At 47.7% G+C, this 20,947-nt stretch overlaps 2 protein-coding genes across 2 annotated transcripts in view; both read right to left on the bottom strand.

The window, feature by feature from the left end:
* Positions 1–1,038, bottom strand: part of LOC146049544 (uncharacterized) — a 45,106-nt gene extending 44,068 nt beyond the window's left edge. Inside the window, exon 1 of the mRNA XM_083166074.1 lies at positions 883–1,038. The gene's annotated coding sequence lies outside the window, so the exon portion shown is untranslated. The remainder of the gene's footprint in view (positions 1–882) is intronic.
* A 6,775-nt stretch (positions 1,039–7,813) lies between these two features.
* LOC146050712 (alpha-1-antiproteinase-like) lies at positions 7,814–19,377 on the bottom strand. The gene is made up of 5 exons (XM_083167865.1): positions 19,226–19,377; positions 13,037–13,662; positions 12,512–12,782; positions 8,165–8,309; positions 7,814–8,056 (listed from the first exon to the last, which is right to left on the bottom strand). Exons 2-5 carry the CDS (start codon positions 13,656–13,658, stop codon positions 7,868–7,870), a joined length of 1,227 nt encoding a protein of 408 aa, XP_083023991.1. The 5' UTR covers positions 13,659–13,662; positions 19,226–19,377; the 3' UTR covers positions 7,814–7,867.
* Positions 19,378–20,947: the final 1,570 nt, after the last annotated feature.

Genomic DNA, 20,947 nt, shown 5'->3' with positions numbered 1-20,947 from the left:
GTACGACGGATTGTGTGCACACTGTGAGCACATTGTGTGTCCAAAAACCACCAATTCATGAGCCTGGGACTGCTGGGGAGTCAAAGGGAAATCTGGACATAATCATGATTGTGAGCAGGTCGTTCTGATATATGGGTAACATTAGAATAAAGCAGCCAGTATTTACCCTGCACAGAAACAAAATAACTCACCCAAATCTAACTCTCACTGCAAATGTTACATCTGCCCCACCTGCAGTGCAGCATGGTTTAACACATTTGTGTGCTTTTTTTGCAACTCTGGGCCTATTTCAGACCTGTTAGCAAAGCAAAAAAAAAACACACAACTGGGTAACACCATGCTGCACTGCATGTGAGGCAGATGTAATAGGTGCAGAAAGAGTTAGCTTTGGGTGAGGTATATTCAAACTGAAATCTAAACTGCAGTGTAAAGCTGTCTAACATTTCTGGGCTACATGCAAAAGCAGCCACCATTTACTCTGCACAGAAAACATATAACCCATCCAAATATAAAAAAATGCACGTTATATCAGTTTCACCATTTTCGCAAGTAGCAGGAAATTTACTAAGATGGGAGTTCTTCTAATCAGAAACTGCTTAGCATTTATTTAGCACCTTCTAGAAGATAATCGTTTCGGATTGGTTGCCCATAGCAACATCCCATCTGAAATGGAACTCCCATCTTAGTAAATTCCCCCCCCCATAGTGTTTATTATGAAAACCTAGAAGTAGGGTCTTGTACTCATTGTCCCTCTTGGTTACATTTCACTTGAAGTGTTTGGAGAACCAAAGAGATGGAATTTTCTATAAAATCAAAGATAATAATATAAGTGATATAAATAAAATAAGATGTCATTAAAATGCAAAGAAAACAAGGGGTTACCGTTATGTCCGGGTGGTTGTCCTCAGCAACTAGGGGAATCTCCATGAGTTTGATAAATATATATCCTCCGCGTTGCCTTATCAGCTCCATCTTCATGTCATACCAACCTGACCCAATAAAGGGTTTTAACCAGGGCAACGTCAAGCCTGGCTCTTGAACAACAGATAAAAGAACATTTAGGCAAATCCATGCAACGGGACGTTCCAGAAAACAATACAGTGTTTAGTTCTGTGGATGTTGAACAAAAAAGTAAACATTTAAATTTACCTACTTATTTTATACACTGTCAGGAGGGGTGTGTCATTGGGTGGATCCTATTTAGTCGACATTAATTGGGTCAACCACTGAAGGTGGCTAAGGTCAACAGGGTTGGAAGGTGGACACAAGGGATGCCAATCCTGGGGCATTTTTTGCCACCGGGATCCTAGGATTGGCATCCATAAAAGAACCCCCCCCCCCTGTCCTCCAGCCGCTGTGCAGTAGGTGGAGGCAGTCGCCGGGTGTGGCGCCAAGCAGCGGAGCTTCTGTAGTGGAGCTGGGAGCGTGCGGTGAGAGTTCCGGCGGTGAGGTGCAGCAGTGTGGCCTTCGCAGCATGACCTATTTCTAGTGTCCCGGCAGGGGCCACTCGGGTTCTTGATCTCGGGGAAGAGAGAGGTGTTTCGGATGAAGACAGACCACAGAGGGAGAAGAATGCATTCCTTTTAAGGATAAACAACATATAGACTTCAATTTGGGTAAACATATAGCATTGGTAATACTTCACCACAAGGCAGTGTGTATACACTACAATAAAATTACAAAGGTAGAACAGGCTGTGCTTCGATAATCCGGCCCGACGGTTCGTAACGATGCTGCTCGACTCCTGACCCCACTGGTCTCTTACGGAATATCTCAAGCCAATGCTAGAGGCGCTACAGTACCGTTACCAAACTCCGGCACACCGCGCTTGAACGCACAGGAAGGCTACAATGTACATTATACTCTATAGCATTATCACAAACACAAAAAAAAAAATATCACCGTAATAGGTGTAATACAGGCCTAGATGTTACCGGTAACACTAATTAACTCTCAGTCAAATTACGTAAGGTAAGCTGGCCGACTCTCTTATTGGGCCGCTAGGCAACAGATCCTTCTATACCAAATTATGCATGGTTTTATAAGCGTCCTGTGCAAAGAGCACTATACTAGAAGCAGTGTGAGTTACTCCAATTGTGAGTGGGATGTCCTTATTCTTAGATCACGAGTTGGGGAATACGGGAGTTATCACAGTTTAGTTGAACGGTTCCTCCAAGGGGAGTTCATGTGCACCCTCATCAGCTCCTATGGTTTTCATTACCACCTTTATGCTGATGATACCCTAATCTATCTCTCCTCCCCCGACCTATCCCCATCACTCCTGTCCAAGGTCTCCGAATGCCTCACGGCCATCTCAGCCTGGATGACCCAACGCTTCCTGAAACTAAACATGGCTAAAACTGAACTTCTAATCTTCCATCCCCCGAACATCCCCTCTTCTCCCACTATCTCCATCAGCATTGGTGAAACCGAGATCACCTCCACCGACCAAACGCACTGCCTCGGTGTCATCATTGACTCCTCCCTCTCTTTCACCCCCCACATTCGTGCTCCCTCACAGTCTTGCCGCTTTCACCTACGCAACATCTCACGCATCAGACCATTCCTCTCCACTGACGCGACCAAAATTCATATTCACTCTCTTGTCATCTCCCGCCTCGACTACTGCAACATCCTTCTCTCTGGGCTACCTCTCACCCGCCTCGCACCTCTCCAATCCATTCTTAACGCTGCTGCTAGGCTCATCTTCCTCTCCCGCTGCTCTACCTCCGCCTCCCCCCTCTGTCTATCTCTTCACTGGCTCCCCATTCCTTTCTGAGTTCTCTTTAAACTCCTCACCACCACCTACAAGGCTCTCTCCTCCTCCACCGCTCCTTACCTCTCTTCACTGATCTCTATCCACACTCCCTCCCGTCCTCTTCGCTCCATCGCTGACTGACCTCTCACCTAATCACCTCCTCCCACTCCCGTGTCCAAGACTTCTCTCGTGCTGCCCCCTGCACTGGAACAACCTCCCGCCACCCATCAGGCTTTCTGATTCCCTTACCTCCTTCAAGCGCTCCCTCAAAACCCACTTTTTTCGACTAGCCTATCCCTCCTCCTAACCTCTTTTGATCCTCCTATCCTGCCTCTGTTCCCCTCCGTTCCCACTTATCCTATTGTTTTTCGTTCGTCCACCCACCTATTTTTAGTATGTTAACTCTTATGAGTAGGGTCCTCCTTCCTCACGTACTCACCCTACCTCTTTACCTCACCTGTGCTCCTGTCCTGTTCTTCCCCTTCTCTACTTCATCTTCAGTCTCCTCGACAATTTTGACACCTACTTCTGAACTGATGCTGATTTTAGTTCTACCAGCTATACCCCTATTTATACTGTATTTTTCAACACACCCTGTACGTTACCTTGTAATTTGTTTTTTTGTTTGCTATGTACGGCGCTGCGGACACTTTGCGGCGCCTTATAAAAAAACGTATTACTACTACTACTAGGAGGGTTAAGTTAATGGGATGCCAGTCCACGTCCCAAGATGGTAAGGAGGCCTCCGGGTCCTTATAGTGGCTCGTGTTTCCTTACCGGTGAGGGTAGTGGGAGGGGCCTTAACGATGATTCCTCCCTGTCGTTGGTGTGTAGGGGCAGCAATGGTCCGGTGGACAGCAATGGTTCTGTTCCGATGCAAATAGGCTCAGCGGGGGGTAAGGGATGACACAAACAAAACATAAGTCAGAATGCGGGAAGGAGGGTACTTTCTTCCTGGGTCCCACTGTTTCCCCTGAAGTCAATACTGGAGAGTGTCACTAAACTCAGAGTGGAGGATTCCGGGTCACTTTAACCCTTATGACTAATTGGGAGACCCGGGTGTATTGTTCCCAAGGGTCCCGGTTCAGTAAGGATGAGTAGGTGGCCAGGGAGCTCGGGCGGAATGTACCTGACTGGGACAGGCACTGAGACATTAAATGCCACAAGGGGCAGACTCATGGTTGGTGGAGCTGAGGTCACTGTTCTGTGCCTGCCGCGCCGATGGACACTGCTGCTTCCGCTCACTGCGGCTTCCCCCGTCTGACACTGCGGCTGGAGTGCATCAGGCGCCGCTGCTGCTGGGGATACACTGGTGGGCACCAGACCGCTGGCTGATGCGGCACCGAAGGGGTGAGATGCGGCCGCGCGACAGGACCGGAGCTGTCAATCACTGCTCTATCTCCGGCACGGTCCTCCGCTCCGCTGCACACTCTGCTAAGCGCCACTTCTTCTTTCCTCTCCATGCTAGAGCAGGATGCTACCTACACATGCAGGGCTGCGATCAGAAATGGTGGGTCCCGGGACTGACAAAATAGGCAGGCCCCCCCCTTGATAATCTCAGTTGTTGAATCAGGCCCAATATTCCAATATGAAGAAAGCATTTAATCCATGTAATAATAATAAAAAATAAATAAATAATTAGAAAAAAAAAACCCAAAAAAACCTAACAAGCGAGATAGATCAGTGGCCGGCAGGGGAGGGTGGAGGGATTCTATGTACTCAGAACCTCCTGGTCTGACAGCAAATTATCCAGATCATTTTGTGTGTGCAGGCTCAAGCAGCAAGGCTGAATGCTGAAACACTGTAGCCTTGCTGCTTGAATCTGCACACACACTCAACAAGATCTCAGCAGCAGCCTGTTACTGTTTTACAGGCTACAGTCTGCTCAGATAGATGCTCCGGGCTCACCTTCCCCTCTCTCTGATGTATTACAATTCCTTTGAAGGCTTACCCCTACGTGCTACTACTCAGGATGGTGACACTTGCTCCTCGACCCCCTTCCTCTGGCGCCCTAGGTGTAATGTCATTAAGTCACGCCGAGCGCAATGACGTCATGCTGTGGGGGCTCCCGGTGTTCTCGCTGCCCACTGCACTGCCTTTTTAAACATCCTCAGGCAGCGGGCAGCAGGCGCTGTTAAGGTCTCTCACAATGCTGGGCTGTGCAGTGGGCTTCGGATGACCCGCGGCCCGCTGCTGATGAGGGGAAAAGGTGGACAGATGACTTGGGGTACGGGCAGCTGTAGTGAAGGAGGGTGCTGCGGGGATAGATCTGGTCGGGCACCTACCCTCTGTTAGAGAGGCGGGGCCCGGGACAGTTGTGCACCTAGAACCCCCCTGTCGGCGGCCCTGTACACGTGTCCCCTCCTTGCTCCAGGCTTGCCACGCTGCCTTCACTCTCTCCTTCTTCCGGCCTTCTCGTCACTTCCTTCTCCCTCCACCAATCGGGCTCCTTGGCCGCCCCCCCTGCCCCTGTCCTTCAAGGTCCCCTGCCGGAATGCCCGTTGCACAGGGGTATTGCATATTACCTAGTCATGCTGCAGAGACCGCACGCCAGGCTCATGAACAGCTGGGCAGCGTCTAAATCGTTGTTCAGACGCTGCCCGGCATTATACTGCGCATGCACAGTCTAATACCGAAAGTGCCATCCTAGTTGACACAAGCATTAAGTCGACAATGGCAAGGTGGACAGTCAAAAGGTCGACATGAGTTTTTCACATTCTTTGTACCGAATGTTGACATAGTCGACATGGACACTGTCAAAGTGCACGACGTCCCCTTGCATGGATTGCAGCGCTCGGCATGCTTTGGGCACGGTGCCTCACTGTCAGCACACTATTTTATAGGTTATACATAATTTAATTTTAGTAATATAAATGGACGTTTATTTATTTTAACCCATTGAGATTTATGGCGTAACTACTCGATTTGTGCCTCCCCCCGCCAAAAATTTTGGCAGCGCCCTCCCTCCCCCCAAGTAAAGTTAACCCATCCTAAGTAAAGTTAACTCCCAACCCCCATGCCTTACCCCTCCGCATGCCGCTTCTGTGGCAGGGACCCGCAGATTTACATGTCTGTGGTGCCGGCTCCCCTCCTGGCTTCTGCTGCTTAACAAGTAAATCTGCGAGTTCCAGCCACAGACACGGCAGGTCCCGGCAGGCTGCAGCGGCATTACAATAGCCCCGTAGACCCCCAGATCCCACATGTACACAGCACCTTCTCATCACCGCCAGCAGGCAGGGAGACACTGGGAGTTGGGCAGGGGGAAGGCTGAGAGTTGGGCAGAGGGAGCCTGGAGGGGAAACGCTGAGAGCTGGGCGGGGGGACACCAAGCGCCGGGTGGAGGGAGCCGAGAGCCGGGCTGCAGGAGAATTTAAAAAAACCCACACAAATGAATGGGCGGCCACCTATCCAATATATATATATTTCAATACGCCCACCCATCGCTCAGTGTCCCCCAGCCGCAGCCCCCACCGTCGCGGGGAGGTGCTGTGTAAGTGCGGGCGCCGGGGGCTGCGGGGCTATTGTAATAATCCCTCCCCCCATCCCCCTCAGCTTTACCTGTATTCGCTGCGGTGGTCCGGGCTCTCCTCCTGTCTTTATTCTAATGCTATGGAGACGGACTATCATAAAATGTCCGCCCCCATATAGCAGACAGTTCTCTGAAACTGTCTGCTGTATGGGGGAGGACATTTTGTGATGGTCCGTTTTTCACAGCATCGATCAGAACGAAGCCAGGAGGGGAGCCGGGACCACTGCAGCGAATACAGGTAAATCTGCGGGGGAGGGGGTAGATTGGCGTCCAGGGGGGGGAGGTGGAGGGGCGCTGCTTTATGATCCGGGGGGGGGGGCGCTTAATTTATAGTTACGCCACTGATACTAAGCATTCTTTATGCTCTTCAAAATATCTTATTTATAACTGATTAACCAAAAGTCCTCAGATGCAGTTGTTTAATGTCCCGGCACAAATTCTCCTTATCGGTAATACAAACATTTCCTGTCGTTAATTCAGTCCAGAAAAACAGAGCAGCCAGAAGTTCAACAAACTCCCTGTTTGCCATACAGCGGGGGAGCAGGGTGTTGATGAAAGGGTTAATTGGCTATTCTGGTGTGCACTGCGGGGGCGAAGATGGGCAATAATCCCCTTCCCCATTTCCTTGCCTACTTAAATAATGTGAAAAGGGTGTGAAAACAGACTTTTCTACATTATTTTAGTAAAAAAATATTGTTAATTATTCTGCCCCAATCTTTTTTTATGATTCTGGGTGATATACTAAAGGTGCCCATACACGGCGCGATGATCATACACGCATGCGTTTCGCAGGAGATACGGGAGCGCGCATCTCATCGCATTGGATTGCACGGTGCTATCGCACTGTGTATGGGCACCTTAAGCCTTGAAAAGGGACAAAATGGAGAGGTATAAACCACCATCCACTCAGCTCCTAACAGTTATTTTTCAGAAAAGCCCGTAACATGATAGGAGTTGATCGATTGGTGATTTATCATTTTCTACTTTATCACTTTTCAAGCTTAGGACATCTGGCACAATATCACTACCTCGGTGCCCCATGTATACCTCCTAACTGTCCCGCTTTTCATGGGATTGTCCCTTTTTTTTTGGATGTTCCCATGTCCTGCCCGAGGCGTGCAGAAAGGGGGGGGGGCAGTTGGGAGTCCCCCTTGTTACCCATGAATAGACGCTGTGCAAATGCATACAGTATCTATTCCTGCAGCCAGAGGAGCAAAATGGGGGCGTGGCCTCACGGGAGCCTCGCGAGTATAAGCCATGCCCCCGAATTCCAGGCGCACACCCAAGTCGCGCTCAGTGTCCCGTTTTGCCTCCCTTTAATGTTGGGAGGTATGCAAATGTGTATTTTGATATTTTGGGCGAGATGTAATGCCACCCGAGTTAGGCGCCCCTGCGAGATGCTGGCCGATCTCAGACATTTATTTTTAAAGGGGCAATCGCTAAAACTCTCCCTTGCAAGTGATTCTCCCTTTAAAAAAAAGTTTAGCAACCATTTTTTTTTTTTATAGAGACATCCAGAAACAAAATAATGACATGTGACACTTTATTTCGAGAACAAAGCATGTTAGACCAATATAAATCTAATTCTTTGGATTCACGATTCTTCCAACGAAGAGATTAATGTTATTGTTCTTATCGTTAATAAAGACGATGAATGGCCGATCAAATGAAATGTGCATCCGAAGGCTCAACTTCACAAGGGTAACAGCAGTGGCGGCGGCAGCCTCTGTCCCCTCCTCATCAACATTCAGCACTGCCCTATGTATAGCCTGCAGTAGTAAGGAGCGGAAACAAGATCATGGGAATATTATCCATAACATATGATATGAGCACTCTATAACGCCTATTAAGGAATTTTTTACCAAAGTTATTCTCACCTGGGACACCTTCAATTGGTCTCCTGTGATCCCCGAGAGATCAGCGCTACCTGAAAAAATGTCCGTGATGCCCAATTCACTAAGCTCACTTTTAAGATCGAGTGTGTTGTCGGCTGAAAATCTTGGCATTGACAAACGCGTCCGTCTGTATAAGAAGTAATAAACAAAATAAGTCATTAAGGCTCCATTGTCTTCCCGGAGTCAGATAACATTAGCGGATTTTTAGCAGACGTTACACATGTTGAATGATGCTCCCACCAATCAGCTTCTGTCATGTGTTTGCAACATGACAGTGAAAGTAGAAAGTGATTGGCTGAAACAACATTTACTAGAATATCACTGATTTGGACCTGACTGTAAGGCCGGTTTCACACACTCCGGCTCCTGCCGGACGGTGAAATCCCGCACGGCCAGGGAGCCGTGCCGCACAGATTAGTTGTGAATGGACACTATTGTGGCCATCCCCTCCATGATAAACTAGTGTGTGCGGCACGGCTCCCTGGCCGTGCGGGATTTCACCGTCCGGCAGGAGCCGGAGTGTGTGAAACCAGCCTCATGTAGGGTACACACCAGGACGGGAAGGGAGGGGGTTTTTGGGGTGATCGCACAGGACTGCAATATGTGGTGGACCCCTATATACCAATAGTCTGAAAAGATGTTAGTAGGGGTGTGCTACCTTAGGACAAGATGAATGGACATTAAGAAAGAAAGAGAAGAATGTCCTTTTGCTAGGTGCACCTCATAGAATCTAAAACATAACTTTTATTGATTTTATTTATTTATAAAAGGCTGCGTAAATTTAAAACCATATAACGAACAAGGGTGGGTAAACACACATAAAAACGGGGGTGGCAGGCAGGGATTTGCTGATAGTAGCTGGAATATTCAAATTTTATTATAACTGCAAGGATGGCAGTGTGTAGGGCTACTAGGGTATAAGACCAGTTATGTGTCTGGTACTTGAGTAAAGAATATAGTTCTGCTCAAAGAGTCTCACTAGTTGCCTCTAGTTATACAGCACTTGCTGGTGGCTCAGTTACACTAACACAGTTGCCGTGTTTATGCTAATCACAGGCAATATTAAACACTGACACAAATGGCTAGAATAATTCCAGCTTTCCGATACGTCTGCTCTGTATAATGTAAGAGAGACCTAAACACACATAAATCAGTGTGCCGTCGGAAGTTAGTGGGGGTGTAGCGGGGTTAGGTGTATCGCCCAGCCACAATCACACCCCAATAAACTAGAGTCCCAACCAAGGGAGCCTCTAGTCTGAGCACACCAGCAGGTGGAAGCCCTAATAAGGGCTGTCAAGTTCTGTGCACTGCTTAACATCAATCAAAATGCATTATATGAAAAATAATAAAACTATCAGCAAGTCAATACTGCCTGCACACCGCTAGCCGGCGCGCTTCGCAGTCAAGCTTCCTCAGGGCCAGATTGATGTTGATTGATGTTAAGCAGTGCACAGAACTTGACAACCCTTATTAGGGCTTCCACCTGCTGGTGTGCTCAGACTAGAGGCTCCCTTGGTTGGGACTCTAGTTTATTGGGGTGTGATTGTGGCTGGGCGATACACCTAACCCCGCTACACCCCCACTAACTTCCGACGGCACACTGATTTATGTGTGTTTAGGTCTCTCTTACATTATACAGAGCAGACGTATCGGAAAGCTGGAATTATTCTAGCCATTTGTGTCAGTGTTTAATATTGCCTGTGATTAGCATAAACACGGCAACTGTGTTAGTGTAACTGAGCCACCAGCAAGTGCTGTATAACTAGAGGCAACTAGTGAGACTCTTTGAGCAGAACTATATTCTTTACTCAAGTACCAGACACATAACTGGTCTAATACCCTAGTAGCCCTACACACTGCCATCCTTGCAGTTATAATAAAATTTGAATATTCCAGCTACTATCAGCAAATCCCTGCCTGCCACCCCCGTTTTTATGTGTGTTTACCCACCCTTGTTCGTTATATGGTTTTAAATTTACGCAGCCTTTTATAAATAAATAAAATCAATAAAAGTTATGTTTTAGATTCTATGAGGTGCACCTAGCAAAAGGACATTCTTCTCTTTCTTTCTTAATGTACACACCAGGACGACCCGCTCACGATGCACATCGTGAGCGGGTCGTCAGTGTCTCGTCCGACCCGCTCACGGTGACGCGGGGGGGGGCACGACCCGCTCACGATGTGCACCGTGAGCGGGTCCGATCCGATGGCGACCCGCACCCGGCTGTATGGTCGTCATTGAGATCCTACCTGCAGCAGGTAGGATCTCAATAACGACCGACCGACCCGCGGGACCGCGCATCGGATCGGTATGGTCCACACCAGGTCAGAAAAGGGCCCAATCATCACACAATCTACATCCAATTGATCGGAATTGGATCTAGATTGTGGGGATCGGGCCCTAGTCGTCCTGGTGTGTACCCAGCATTAGGCAGCCTTGCGATCAGGTAAGCACCGCCCGCCGAACGCCCGGAATCCCCTCTCTGACATGACATTTGCATGCTTGCGGGTAAAATCTACGTGCGCACCTTTGTGCGGGTGGCGGGCGGCGTTTAGTTGGCTCGCAATGCTGCGAAATTCGCAGCGTTGCGAGTCAACCTGAATGATCTCCAAAGTGGAGAAGCCTAAAAAGACCAATGCGCTTCGAACACAGTCTTGCATAGTCTTTGAAAAACTGATTGGTTTACTTTCGTCAACCTCTTCACTTTATCTATGGATACATCTCCCACTGGGTGAGATCTAAGCTGATAGGATGCATTCTGAAGTGCACTGTATTGATTCACGTACATCTTGGACCTTGGGCTACAATTCAGCGTTTTCTTGCTAATGTCATATCCCTCTTCATAACTTAAAAAGAATCACAATATATACTAAAGATATATACTTCCGTAATGCAATGGAATAACTTCAAAATACATTGGAGGCAGTAGCTTCCAGGCTCCAGCTGTTAAAGGGGCCCCCCAAAAAAGAGTGGCTGCTGAACTTGGACACTTATTTCATAGAGATTTGCAACAGTAACCCCCTATTGCAGCCCCCTTGAGCAGAAGAGTCTCTGAATGTAAGATAACAGATCAAAGTGCTTATATAGCGATCTACAGCTCTTCTGCTGTATCTTAAAGAAAGGAGAGCAGAAGCTGTTTTAAGAAAATGCACCAATTATTATAATACAACTTTTAGGGGGTTTACCAAAGCTTGGAGAGAGAAAAAATGTGAGAGATAATGTATCAATAAATCCACTCCTAACTGTCATTTTTCAAACACAGCTTGTAACATGTAAGGCAAAAGCTGATTGGCTGCTACGAGGAAAGCCAATTCCAACTCCCTAGCTTGTACTTTATCTCTCATAATTGTTTTATCTCTTGTTTTATCTCTTTGAGCTGTATTAAAACAACAACCTCCAGGGCTCTCTTTATTATTATTTGCAGCCAGCACCCAAAAAAAAAACATTCCTTATCGCCACATTTAACTGCAATATGGAATCTTTATTCTACCGGATGTGCCATTGGCGAGTCAATGGGACGTCAGAACATGTGCCACCCAGAGCCACTGGGGGTGGGCACCACCTTCTTTACCTGATTGTGATTTGCAGAATAATCCGCAGTGGACATGGAAAAAAATTACAAAAATGGCCCCCTTACACGCCCACATCGCCATCCTGCCACCTTCTACCCTCCTAACACACTTTCACCAGCATGCCACCCTCTACCCCCCAACATGCCTACATCACCAATCTGTCAGTCTCTGGCCACAGGCAGCCCCATAGTCATGTTGAGCCAACATGGATATTCCCTTTGGGTGGAATTGACTCGCCACCCCGGCAAGTGCCTCTTATCTGCCATCACATTCTATATTTCTATGTTCATACTGTAGATCAGGCATTCCCAACCACGGTCCTCAAGGCACACCAACAGTGCAGGTTTTGTAGATATCCAGGCTTGAGCACAGGTGACTTAATTAGTACCTGAGTGATTCTGATTAAACCATCTATGCTGAAGCCTGGCTATCACTAAAACCTGCACTGTTGGTGTGCCCTGAGGACCGTGGATGGAAATGCCTGCTGTAGATGGATCAGTCCATATATTAAATTGACCTTCGTCCATTACTAAGAAGCAGATTTAACAATTAATGAGATTATTGTTATCAATCGTTGAGTATGTCAAATGGTGCTCCATCATTTTTCAAAAACATAGGATCTGATTGGCTGTAGCACCATGTAATGTATGCAATGAGTTATACCAAGAAAATCACTTGTTAAGTCTGCCCCTGCAGTAAGTGTGCTATGTATCTAACATCTCATCTCCATGTTATCTTACACAGGAAGAGCCTTACATTGGTCTCAGTAGTTTGGTCCATGTCTGCAGTGACCCGTTCCGGAGAGCCTGGTCCACCTCGGGCAGTTTACCAGCATCTGGTAATATTAAGATTGCAGAGGTGTTTCCTTTGTATGGGATCTCGACCACTACACATCCTGGCTCCTGTATGAAAGTCAAGTGGTACTCCCCTTGTCGGGTCATCATTGGCACCTTCACAGTCGTGTTCTCATCCACATGAAAGTCTCTCTCCCTTGTGGAATTCTTATTGAAAGTGTTCTTCCATGTTCCTGAAATAAATTCAATTAAAATTGAGTCACAATGTCCATTGGCTCCACCCGCACTGGGTCAAGTATTGGGAGGTGTCCAAATCAAGCAGTAGATTTAATAAAGCTTCTAAAAATTTAAAAGTGGTGCTTTTGCCTATACTAGCAACCAATCATTTCTCTATAACACACCAGTAAACTATGGAGCTTAATCTTATGAATAAGCACCTCATCATCTCTTTATGATAGATAATTAGCTTTCCCAATTTCATACTTACCCTTGAAGAAAATTGTGTTTAGGAGAACTAGAACTGTCGCTGGATCCAGACTGTCCACCAAGTCTTTGATTTTCCCATTGGTTTTCTTCTCCACGTAACCATTGATTTGTTTTTTGGCTTCTTCTGAGTTCTGGAAATCTGTAGGAACCGTCTCAGAATCATAGTAGTTCTTGGCATCATCTACAAACTTCTCCAGAAGTTCTACTCCTTTGCTAACAAATAGAGCGTTTGACATGCTGAGCTGGACATCATCGTTGGGCTGATTAAGAACATGAAGCAGCTGCAGGAAGCCCTTATGGATGTCTTCTGTCGTCAGAGCAGAGGTGTTGAATCCAAGTCCTTCGAGGATCTGACTGTGGCTCTGAGACTTGGCACCAAGAGAGAGCATACTAAATGCTACAGAAATACTTAGCGGAGAGAAGAAGATGTTGCCGGTGGGATATTTGGCAGCTAGATGTCCAAAGAGCTTATATGCAAAGTTGGCATTATATGGTGCTATGTGGTGGAGAGCGTGGTGGTCATCATCATTATCATCATTGTGGTGTTCTCCATTCAGATGGTGACCAAGGACCAGCGAGCAAACCAGAGCTTGGCTCAAGAGCCCGATGAGAAAGACCTTCATTTCTCTGCAACACATAAATGAATCTATTAATGGACAAACAGCTTCATATGCATCTCGTCTATATGCAATGCGTCGTTCCATAAAAATAGAATCACAGGGGGTAAATTTACTAAAGCTTCTTAAAACGAAGAGAGGTGATGTTGCCCACAGCAACTCAGATTCTGTCTTTCATTTTCTTGAATGCAACAGATAAATATTAGGCAGAATCTGATTGGTTGCAATGGGAACATCATACTTTTCACTTTTAGGGGCCCATTTATTAAAGGATCGCATATGTAAGGTGATCTGGTCGGCTTTTACCGCTCAGGATCCCATTGCAATATGCTATCCTTTCATCACAAAGTATAAAGGGGGTGATTCATGTTCATTATTTTTTTTGCCAAACTCTGCCCCTTTCCAATGTTTTGGGCACTGCGAATGCGCGTTAATGCACATGTGCGAATTCCTTCAGCGACTTTCACACTCGACCAGGCATTTGAAGACATCGGGGTGGGCAGGGGAAGGAACGGGGGCTGGTGCATGGGAAAGCACAGGGTTTTTTGAGCGTTCCTACAAAACGGTGGGTGCGCCAAGAAAAATGCTGGACTTTTATGGGGGAACGGGGGAAAAAAAACATTTGATGGTCGGTGACATTGAATGATTTTCCTGTGCGCCCGCATGCAAATAACTGTGTGAGCGGTACACATCCATTCACGAGTTCCCAAGAGGATTGCGGGGGAGGGGGGGGCATTCGTTTATCCAGCGGGCGGCGATTATCCGCTCGCTAAGCAACGAACGACCGCTGCTTAGCGAACAGACCTGAATCAGGCCCAATATGTGTTTTAGTTTACTGAAATTTTGTAAAAAAAATAAAAAACAAGTAAAACAAAGAGAATGTATCTGCTTTCATTCTGTACAGTTGGCGGGATGAACCAACCACCGGCGGTACATCCTGCCGCCCATCGCGCAGATACTTATCGCATACCCACAAATGTGTGCAATGAGCAACGTAAAGGGCAGCTTTTCCAATCAATTATTTTCCAATAATCAACTTGCGAACGGCTTAACGTGATTAAAAAATACAATTGATTTCATCGCTATCATACGTGCGCATGCCCAGTCGATCGATAATCGGCCAGCCTGCGAATTCGCGGCTGACTCAGGTTACCTCACGTCAGGGACTCATCGAGTTTCAGGTCTAACCATAAATAATGTTACGGCTAATAATATCAGGGAATATGGGGCAGTCCGCACATCCTGGACCCCTTTCCCATGCGGACACACCCCCTGCTTATGAAGACACTCCCATTTTTTTTGCTTCCCCACAGAGTCAAATCATATTGTTTAAAATGACATTATTGTACCATAGTCATTGTAGAAAAGTGGGCAACAATGAAGAGGAGGTCGATTTTGTGCAAGACTGTGGCCAACCCACCAGCTCCTACCTGTCATTTTTCAAACCCAGCCTGTAACATGACAGGTAGGAGCTGATTGGCTGGCTGTTTATCACTCTCCATTTTATCCCTTTTTTGAAGCTTGATACATCTGGCCCTCAGTCATAAAAAGTAATTAAGTCAGATTTTCATATTTTATTTTGGGTGTTGTATTAATGGTGCTATTTTATTTCAGCATTCATGTAAAAAAAGTCACTTAGAAGCCCAAATATATATCCCCGTGTTCTATTAAATATTGGGTCAGATTCAATAAAGCAAAAATGCAAGTACTTTGCATTTGTTGGAATAAACCATGTTGCTATGGAAGGTGAGCAAATACATTTATATTGTTTCCGTGCAGGGTAAATACTGGCTGCTTTTGCATGTAGCCCACAAATGTTAGATGGCGATTTCTTTACACTGCAATTCAGAATTCACCCCACCCGAATGTAAATATCTCTGCACGTAAGTGTATATCAATTTAAACATCACTTAAAATACTTAAGACATATAAGAAATGATGCAACTGGGAAAGTTTCTATTAAATATGTCAAACAATCTGTAATGATAATATTAGAGCTGGGGCAACATGGATGGTGTAATGGTTACATTACTGCCTCACAGCACTGCGGTCATGGGTTCTATCCCCACCATGTGTTATATATACGGGGCAGTACGGATGGTGTAATGGTTACATTACTGCCTCACAGCGCTGAGGTCATGGGTTCCACTCCCACCATGTGTTATATATACGGGGCAGTACGGATGGTGTAATGGTTACATTACTGCCTCACAGCACTGCGGTCATGGGTTCTATCCCCACCATGTGTTATATATACAGGGCAGTACGGATGGTGTAATGGTTACATTACTGCCTCACAGCGCTGAGGTCATGGGTTCCACTCCCACCATGTGTTATATATACGGGGCAGTACGGATGGTGTAATGGTTACATTACTGCCTCACAGCACTGCGGTCATGGGTTCTATCCCCACCATGTGTTATATATACAGGGCAGTATGGACGGTGTAATGGTTACATTACTGCCTCACAGCACTGAGGTCATGGGTTCTATCCCCACCATGTGTTATATATACAGGGCAACATGGATGGTGTAATGGTTACATTACTGCCTCACAGCACTGAGGTCATGGGTTCTATCCCCACCATGTGTTATATATACGGGGCAGTACGGATGGTGTAATGGTTACATTACTGCCTCAGAGCACTGCGGTCATGGGTTCTATCCCCACCATGTGTTATATATACAGGGCAGTACGGATGGTGTAATGGTTAGCATTACTGCCTCACAGTACTGAGGTCATGGGTTCTATCCCCACCATGTGTTATATATACGGGGCAGTACGGATGGTGTAATGGTTAGCATTACTGCCTCACAGTACTGAGGTCATGGGTTCTATCCCCACCATGTGTTATATATACGGGGCAGTACGGATGGTGTAATGGTTAGCATTACTGCCTCACAGCGCTGAGGTCATGGGTTCCATTCCCACCATGTGTTATATAAACGGGGCAGTACGGACGGTGTGGTGGTTAGCATTACTGCCTCACAGCACTGAGGTCATGGGTTCTATCCCCACCATGTGTTATATATACGGGGCAGTACAGATGGTGTAATGGTTAGCATTACTGCCTCACAGCACTGCGGTCATGGGTTCTATCCCTACCATGTGTTATATATAGGGGGCAGTACGGACGGTGTAATGGTTAGCATTACTGCCTCACAGCACTGCGGTCATGGGTTCTATCCCTACCATGTGTTATATGTACGGATGGTGTAATGTTAGCATTACTGCCTCACAGCACTGAGGTCAAGGGTTTGATTCCCACCATGGCCCTAATGGTGTGGAGTTTGTATATTCTCCCCGTGCTTGCGTGGGTTTCCTCCGGGTACTCTGGTTTCCTCCCACAATCCAAAAATATACTGGTAGGTTAATTAGCTCCCAACAAAAATTAACCCTGGAATTGAATGTGTGCGTGTACATGGGGTAGGGAATATAGAGTGTAAGCTCTACTGGGACAGGGACTGATGTAAATCTCTTATATATTTGGCTACATCTGTCACTCAAAGTGTGAGTGTGTCTCTAACGCTGGGTGGAGCCTCTGACTCACATGACAGAGAACCAGCCCAGTGAGCCCACAGTGCCAGACACCCTCTGCCTCCCCATGTTACCCAGCAAAGACACAGCTACTCACCAGACACACCAGGTGAGCGCCCCCCCGCCGCCCCCCTCCCACGATTCGCGCCCCCCCTCCCGCGATTCACGGCACCCCCCGCGACCCCCCTCCCGCGATTCGCGACCCCTGCGACCCCCCCTCCCGCGATTCGCGGAACAACCCCCCCGCGATTCGGGGCAACCCCCAGCGACCCCCCCTCCTGTGATTCGCGGCAAACCCCCCCGCGACCCCCCCTCCCGCGATTCGTGGCACCTCCCCGTGACCCCACCTCCCGCGACCCCCCCTCCCACAATTCGCGGACCCCCCCTACCACGATTTGCGGCAACCCCCGCCCCCGCGACCCCCCATCCGGCGATTCGGGGCACCCCACCCCCCGCGACCCCCACTCCCGCGATTCGCAGAACACCCCCCTGCGACCCCCCTCCTCCTGCGATTCGCGGCAACCCGTCCTCGTGACACCCCCTCCCGCGATTCGCTACAACCTCCCGCGACCCCCCCGCTGCACCCCCCCACCCCCCTGCGACCCTCCCTCCCGCAATTCCCGGCACCCTCCCCGTGACCCCCCCTCCTGTGATTCGCGGCAAACCCCCTGCCCCCGCAACCCCCCCTCCCGCGATTCGCTGCAACCCCCTGCCCCCCCCTCCTGCAATTTGCAGCACCCACCCCCCGCCCCCGCGACCCCCTCTCCCGCAATTCATGGCACCCCCCGCGACCCCCACCCCCCGCTATTCGCGGACACCCGCCACCACCCCCACCCCCCCAGCCGCCGCGATTCCCAGCAACCCCAGGATTAAATGGCACATGCAAAACACTGACATGGCTATGGTCGATGATGAAAACAGTTGACATGAGTTTTTGAAGATTTATTTTTCATTTTAAGAATGTTTTCATATTCATTCTCATGTGTCGACATGGACACCAATGAAGTGCCACACTTATGTCAACATTTACATGTGTTGACCTTTCTGTGTTGATTTTTTCTTGTGGCGATTCGCAGCACCCCCGCAACCCCCCCTCCCGCGATTCGTGGCACACCCCCCTCCTGCGATTTGTGGCACCCCCCCTCCCGTGATTCGCGGCAACCCCCGCAACCACCCCCCTCCCGCGATTCGTGGCACGTCCAGAAGGGAAGCTATATAATACATAAGTGCCTCAGAGGGTTATGCGTGTAGAACTTAAATATGATAGGCTTGCCTGAAGAGGTGAGTTTTCAGGGAACGCTTGAAAGTTTGGAGGCTAGCCGAGAGTCTAATTGTGCATGGAAGGGCATTCCATAGGATGGGAGCAGCCAGATGAAAGTCCTGTAATAGTGAATGGGAGCTAGTGATCCGCTCAGATGAGAGACGGATATAACCAACTAGGTGATTCATCGCGCCCCGTGCCCCATCGGACACCTGCGCCCCCTGCGTTAAATAGTTAGTTACGCCCTTGAGTCCACCTTATGCCCACACACCCCTATCACTACCCAGCCTCCTGTTTTCCTGTGTCGTGACCTCTGCCAGTGGAGAGCCGCTGACTCAAAAACACCCTACTATACTATTGCACACACACACACCTAAACAACACGCACGCACACACACACGCACACCCCCCTACACCCATAAATGTCACTGTACCCTCCACACTATCAATGTACATCTTACTCTGTAGCCGCTTTTTAATTAAACAAAACAATACACCCCCCCTTCCACATCATATGCTCTCTATTTAACACATTTCACCTATAACTCAAGTTGCAATACAGGCATCTTACATACAATTCTAATTATATTTCTCATATACAAATGTTCACAAATTAAGGGGGCGCAGCCCCTTACGCCGGTGTGAAGAGCGCCCTAAGGGCGCGATGAATCACCTAGTGTTCAAATATTTTCTGTACAGCGCTGCGGAATATGTGTGCACTATATAAATAACTGGTAATAAATTATAACAATAATTATAATATATTATACTCACCAGTAGCTTCCAGTTATCTGCAGGGTCTGACAGGTATTCACTTTTAAATGAATATGCTTCCCTGCAATTGTGCAATTACAAAGCTCTGCAAACGCTAATCAAACAACCCCTGATCTACGAGTTCAAGAAACTTAAGGTAAAGTAAACAGTGAGTAAATGCGCCATCAACAGAACTTATGACACTGTTTGATGAAGATGTTCTGCAGATTCTGCAAAATCCTCTGCAATGACCTGTTCATTAGGTTTAGGGGATATACAGTACAGTAAATAATTGTTGGCTGACGGGATGCCTAAAGCTGCCTAGTGGCGGCACCGGCCCTGACCCTATATGTAATTGTACAATAATTTGCTGTATTTCTGAAAGAGGGGCTACCAGAAAGACCACAGTTCCCCATGTTGAAGTAGTTTGTTTCTATGCTAAATGCTATAATGACTTTACAGACAGGGTAGTAGATAAGTGGAATAGCCTTCCATCAGAGGTGGTAGAGGCAACATGAATACCCTTACTAAGATCTAAGGATCAAATAGGGTTGAGGTAACCTAAAGGTTTTAAAATGGGGCAGACTAGATGGGTCAAGGGGTTCTTATCTGCTGTCACATTCTATATTTCTATGCTAAATTGTATCTAAAGGTGCCCATACACTTGTCCAATTTCAGCCGATTTCACTCGATCCTGACTGATCGGGATGAGAAATCGGCCCAAATCGTCCGCCTTTGATGTCCCCTCAGGTCCAATGTGCGGTCCAGTGCACTTCGAAGGTCGGACCTGCATGCCTTGGGCCCCCCCTCCTGGCAGCGAGGAATAGGCGTTACATGCGATCCTGCTCTCTGAGACGGTCTGTTAAGGGGGTGATACATTGCAGTGATACATCGCCGCGATGTATGGCCACCTTAACTGTGGTATACAACCAGCAGATCAGCATTTGAAATGGATACAATTATGAGAAGGGGGCGCCACCTAGTGTTGTAAACTGATATCTCCTCTATGAAAAATAATGAAAACAAAATTGTGTACTTTGGGGGGTGATTCAGGTTGGCTCGTTGATATGCGGCATTCAGTCCTAGTACCGATGTTGTGGATCTGTGCATGCGTATCGGTGAAAATACGCATGTGCAGACCCACAGTGCGAATGCACAGCAGGGCGGGCAGGGGGCACAGCGTTTCCTGGGTGTGCCCACAAACAGTGGGTGCACTCAGAAAAACACTGGGTATCCCCATGCGAATGCAGGCATGTTGACGTCCACGCCTGCCCAGATTTCGGCCATATCCGAGGCAAATAAAAGTCAGACTAGCCTGACTTTTATTTGCGAACGGGTAATAAAATAATTCGATCATCATCGACCATCGAATGATTTTTCGCCTGTACGCCCGCATGCAAATGGATGTGTCAGTGTACATTCCCTTTGGTGGCAAGGGACGGTGATCGATCGCCCGGCGGGCATTGTTTACCCTCTCGCTAAGCAGCAAAAGAACGCTGCTTAGCAAGCAGGTCTGAATTAGGACCTTTATATATAGGTATCGAAAAAGCTTGTGTGGCAACTCTCCTGGGGAATGGTATATTCCTCTAGTGTCAATCTACTATTAAGAATTATTGGGGCTCGGGGTTCTATCCATGTAAAAAATGAACTCGCTACCCAAAAATAACATTATATTGCATACTTGCCGACTTTTTATTTCTCCTCAGACAGTGGGACAGCAGCATGTCAGAGGGGTGGGACAGG

The sequence above is a fragment of the Crinia signifera genome, chromosome 12 (genome assembly GCF_055691185.1).
Source record: "Crinia signifera chromosome 12, ASM5569118v1, whole genome shotgun sequence".
Classification (NCBI taxonomy): domain Eukaryota; kingdom Metazoa; phylum Chordata; class Amphibia; order Anura; family Myobatrachidae; genus Crinia; species Crinia signifera.
This window is presented reverse-complemented; position numbering and strand designations above follow the sequence as displayed.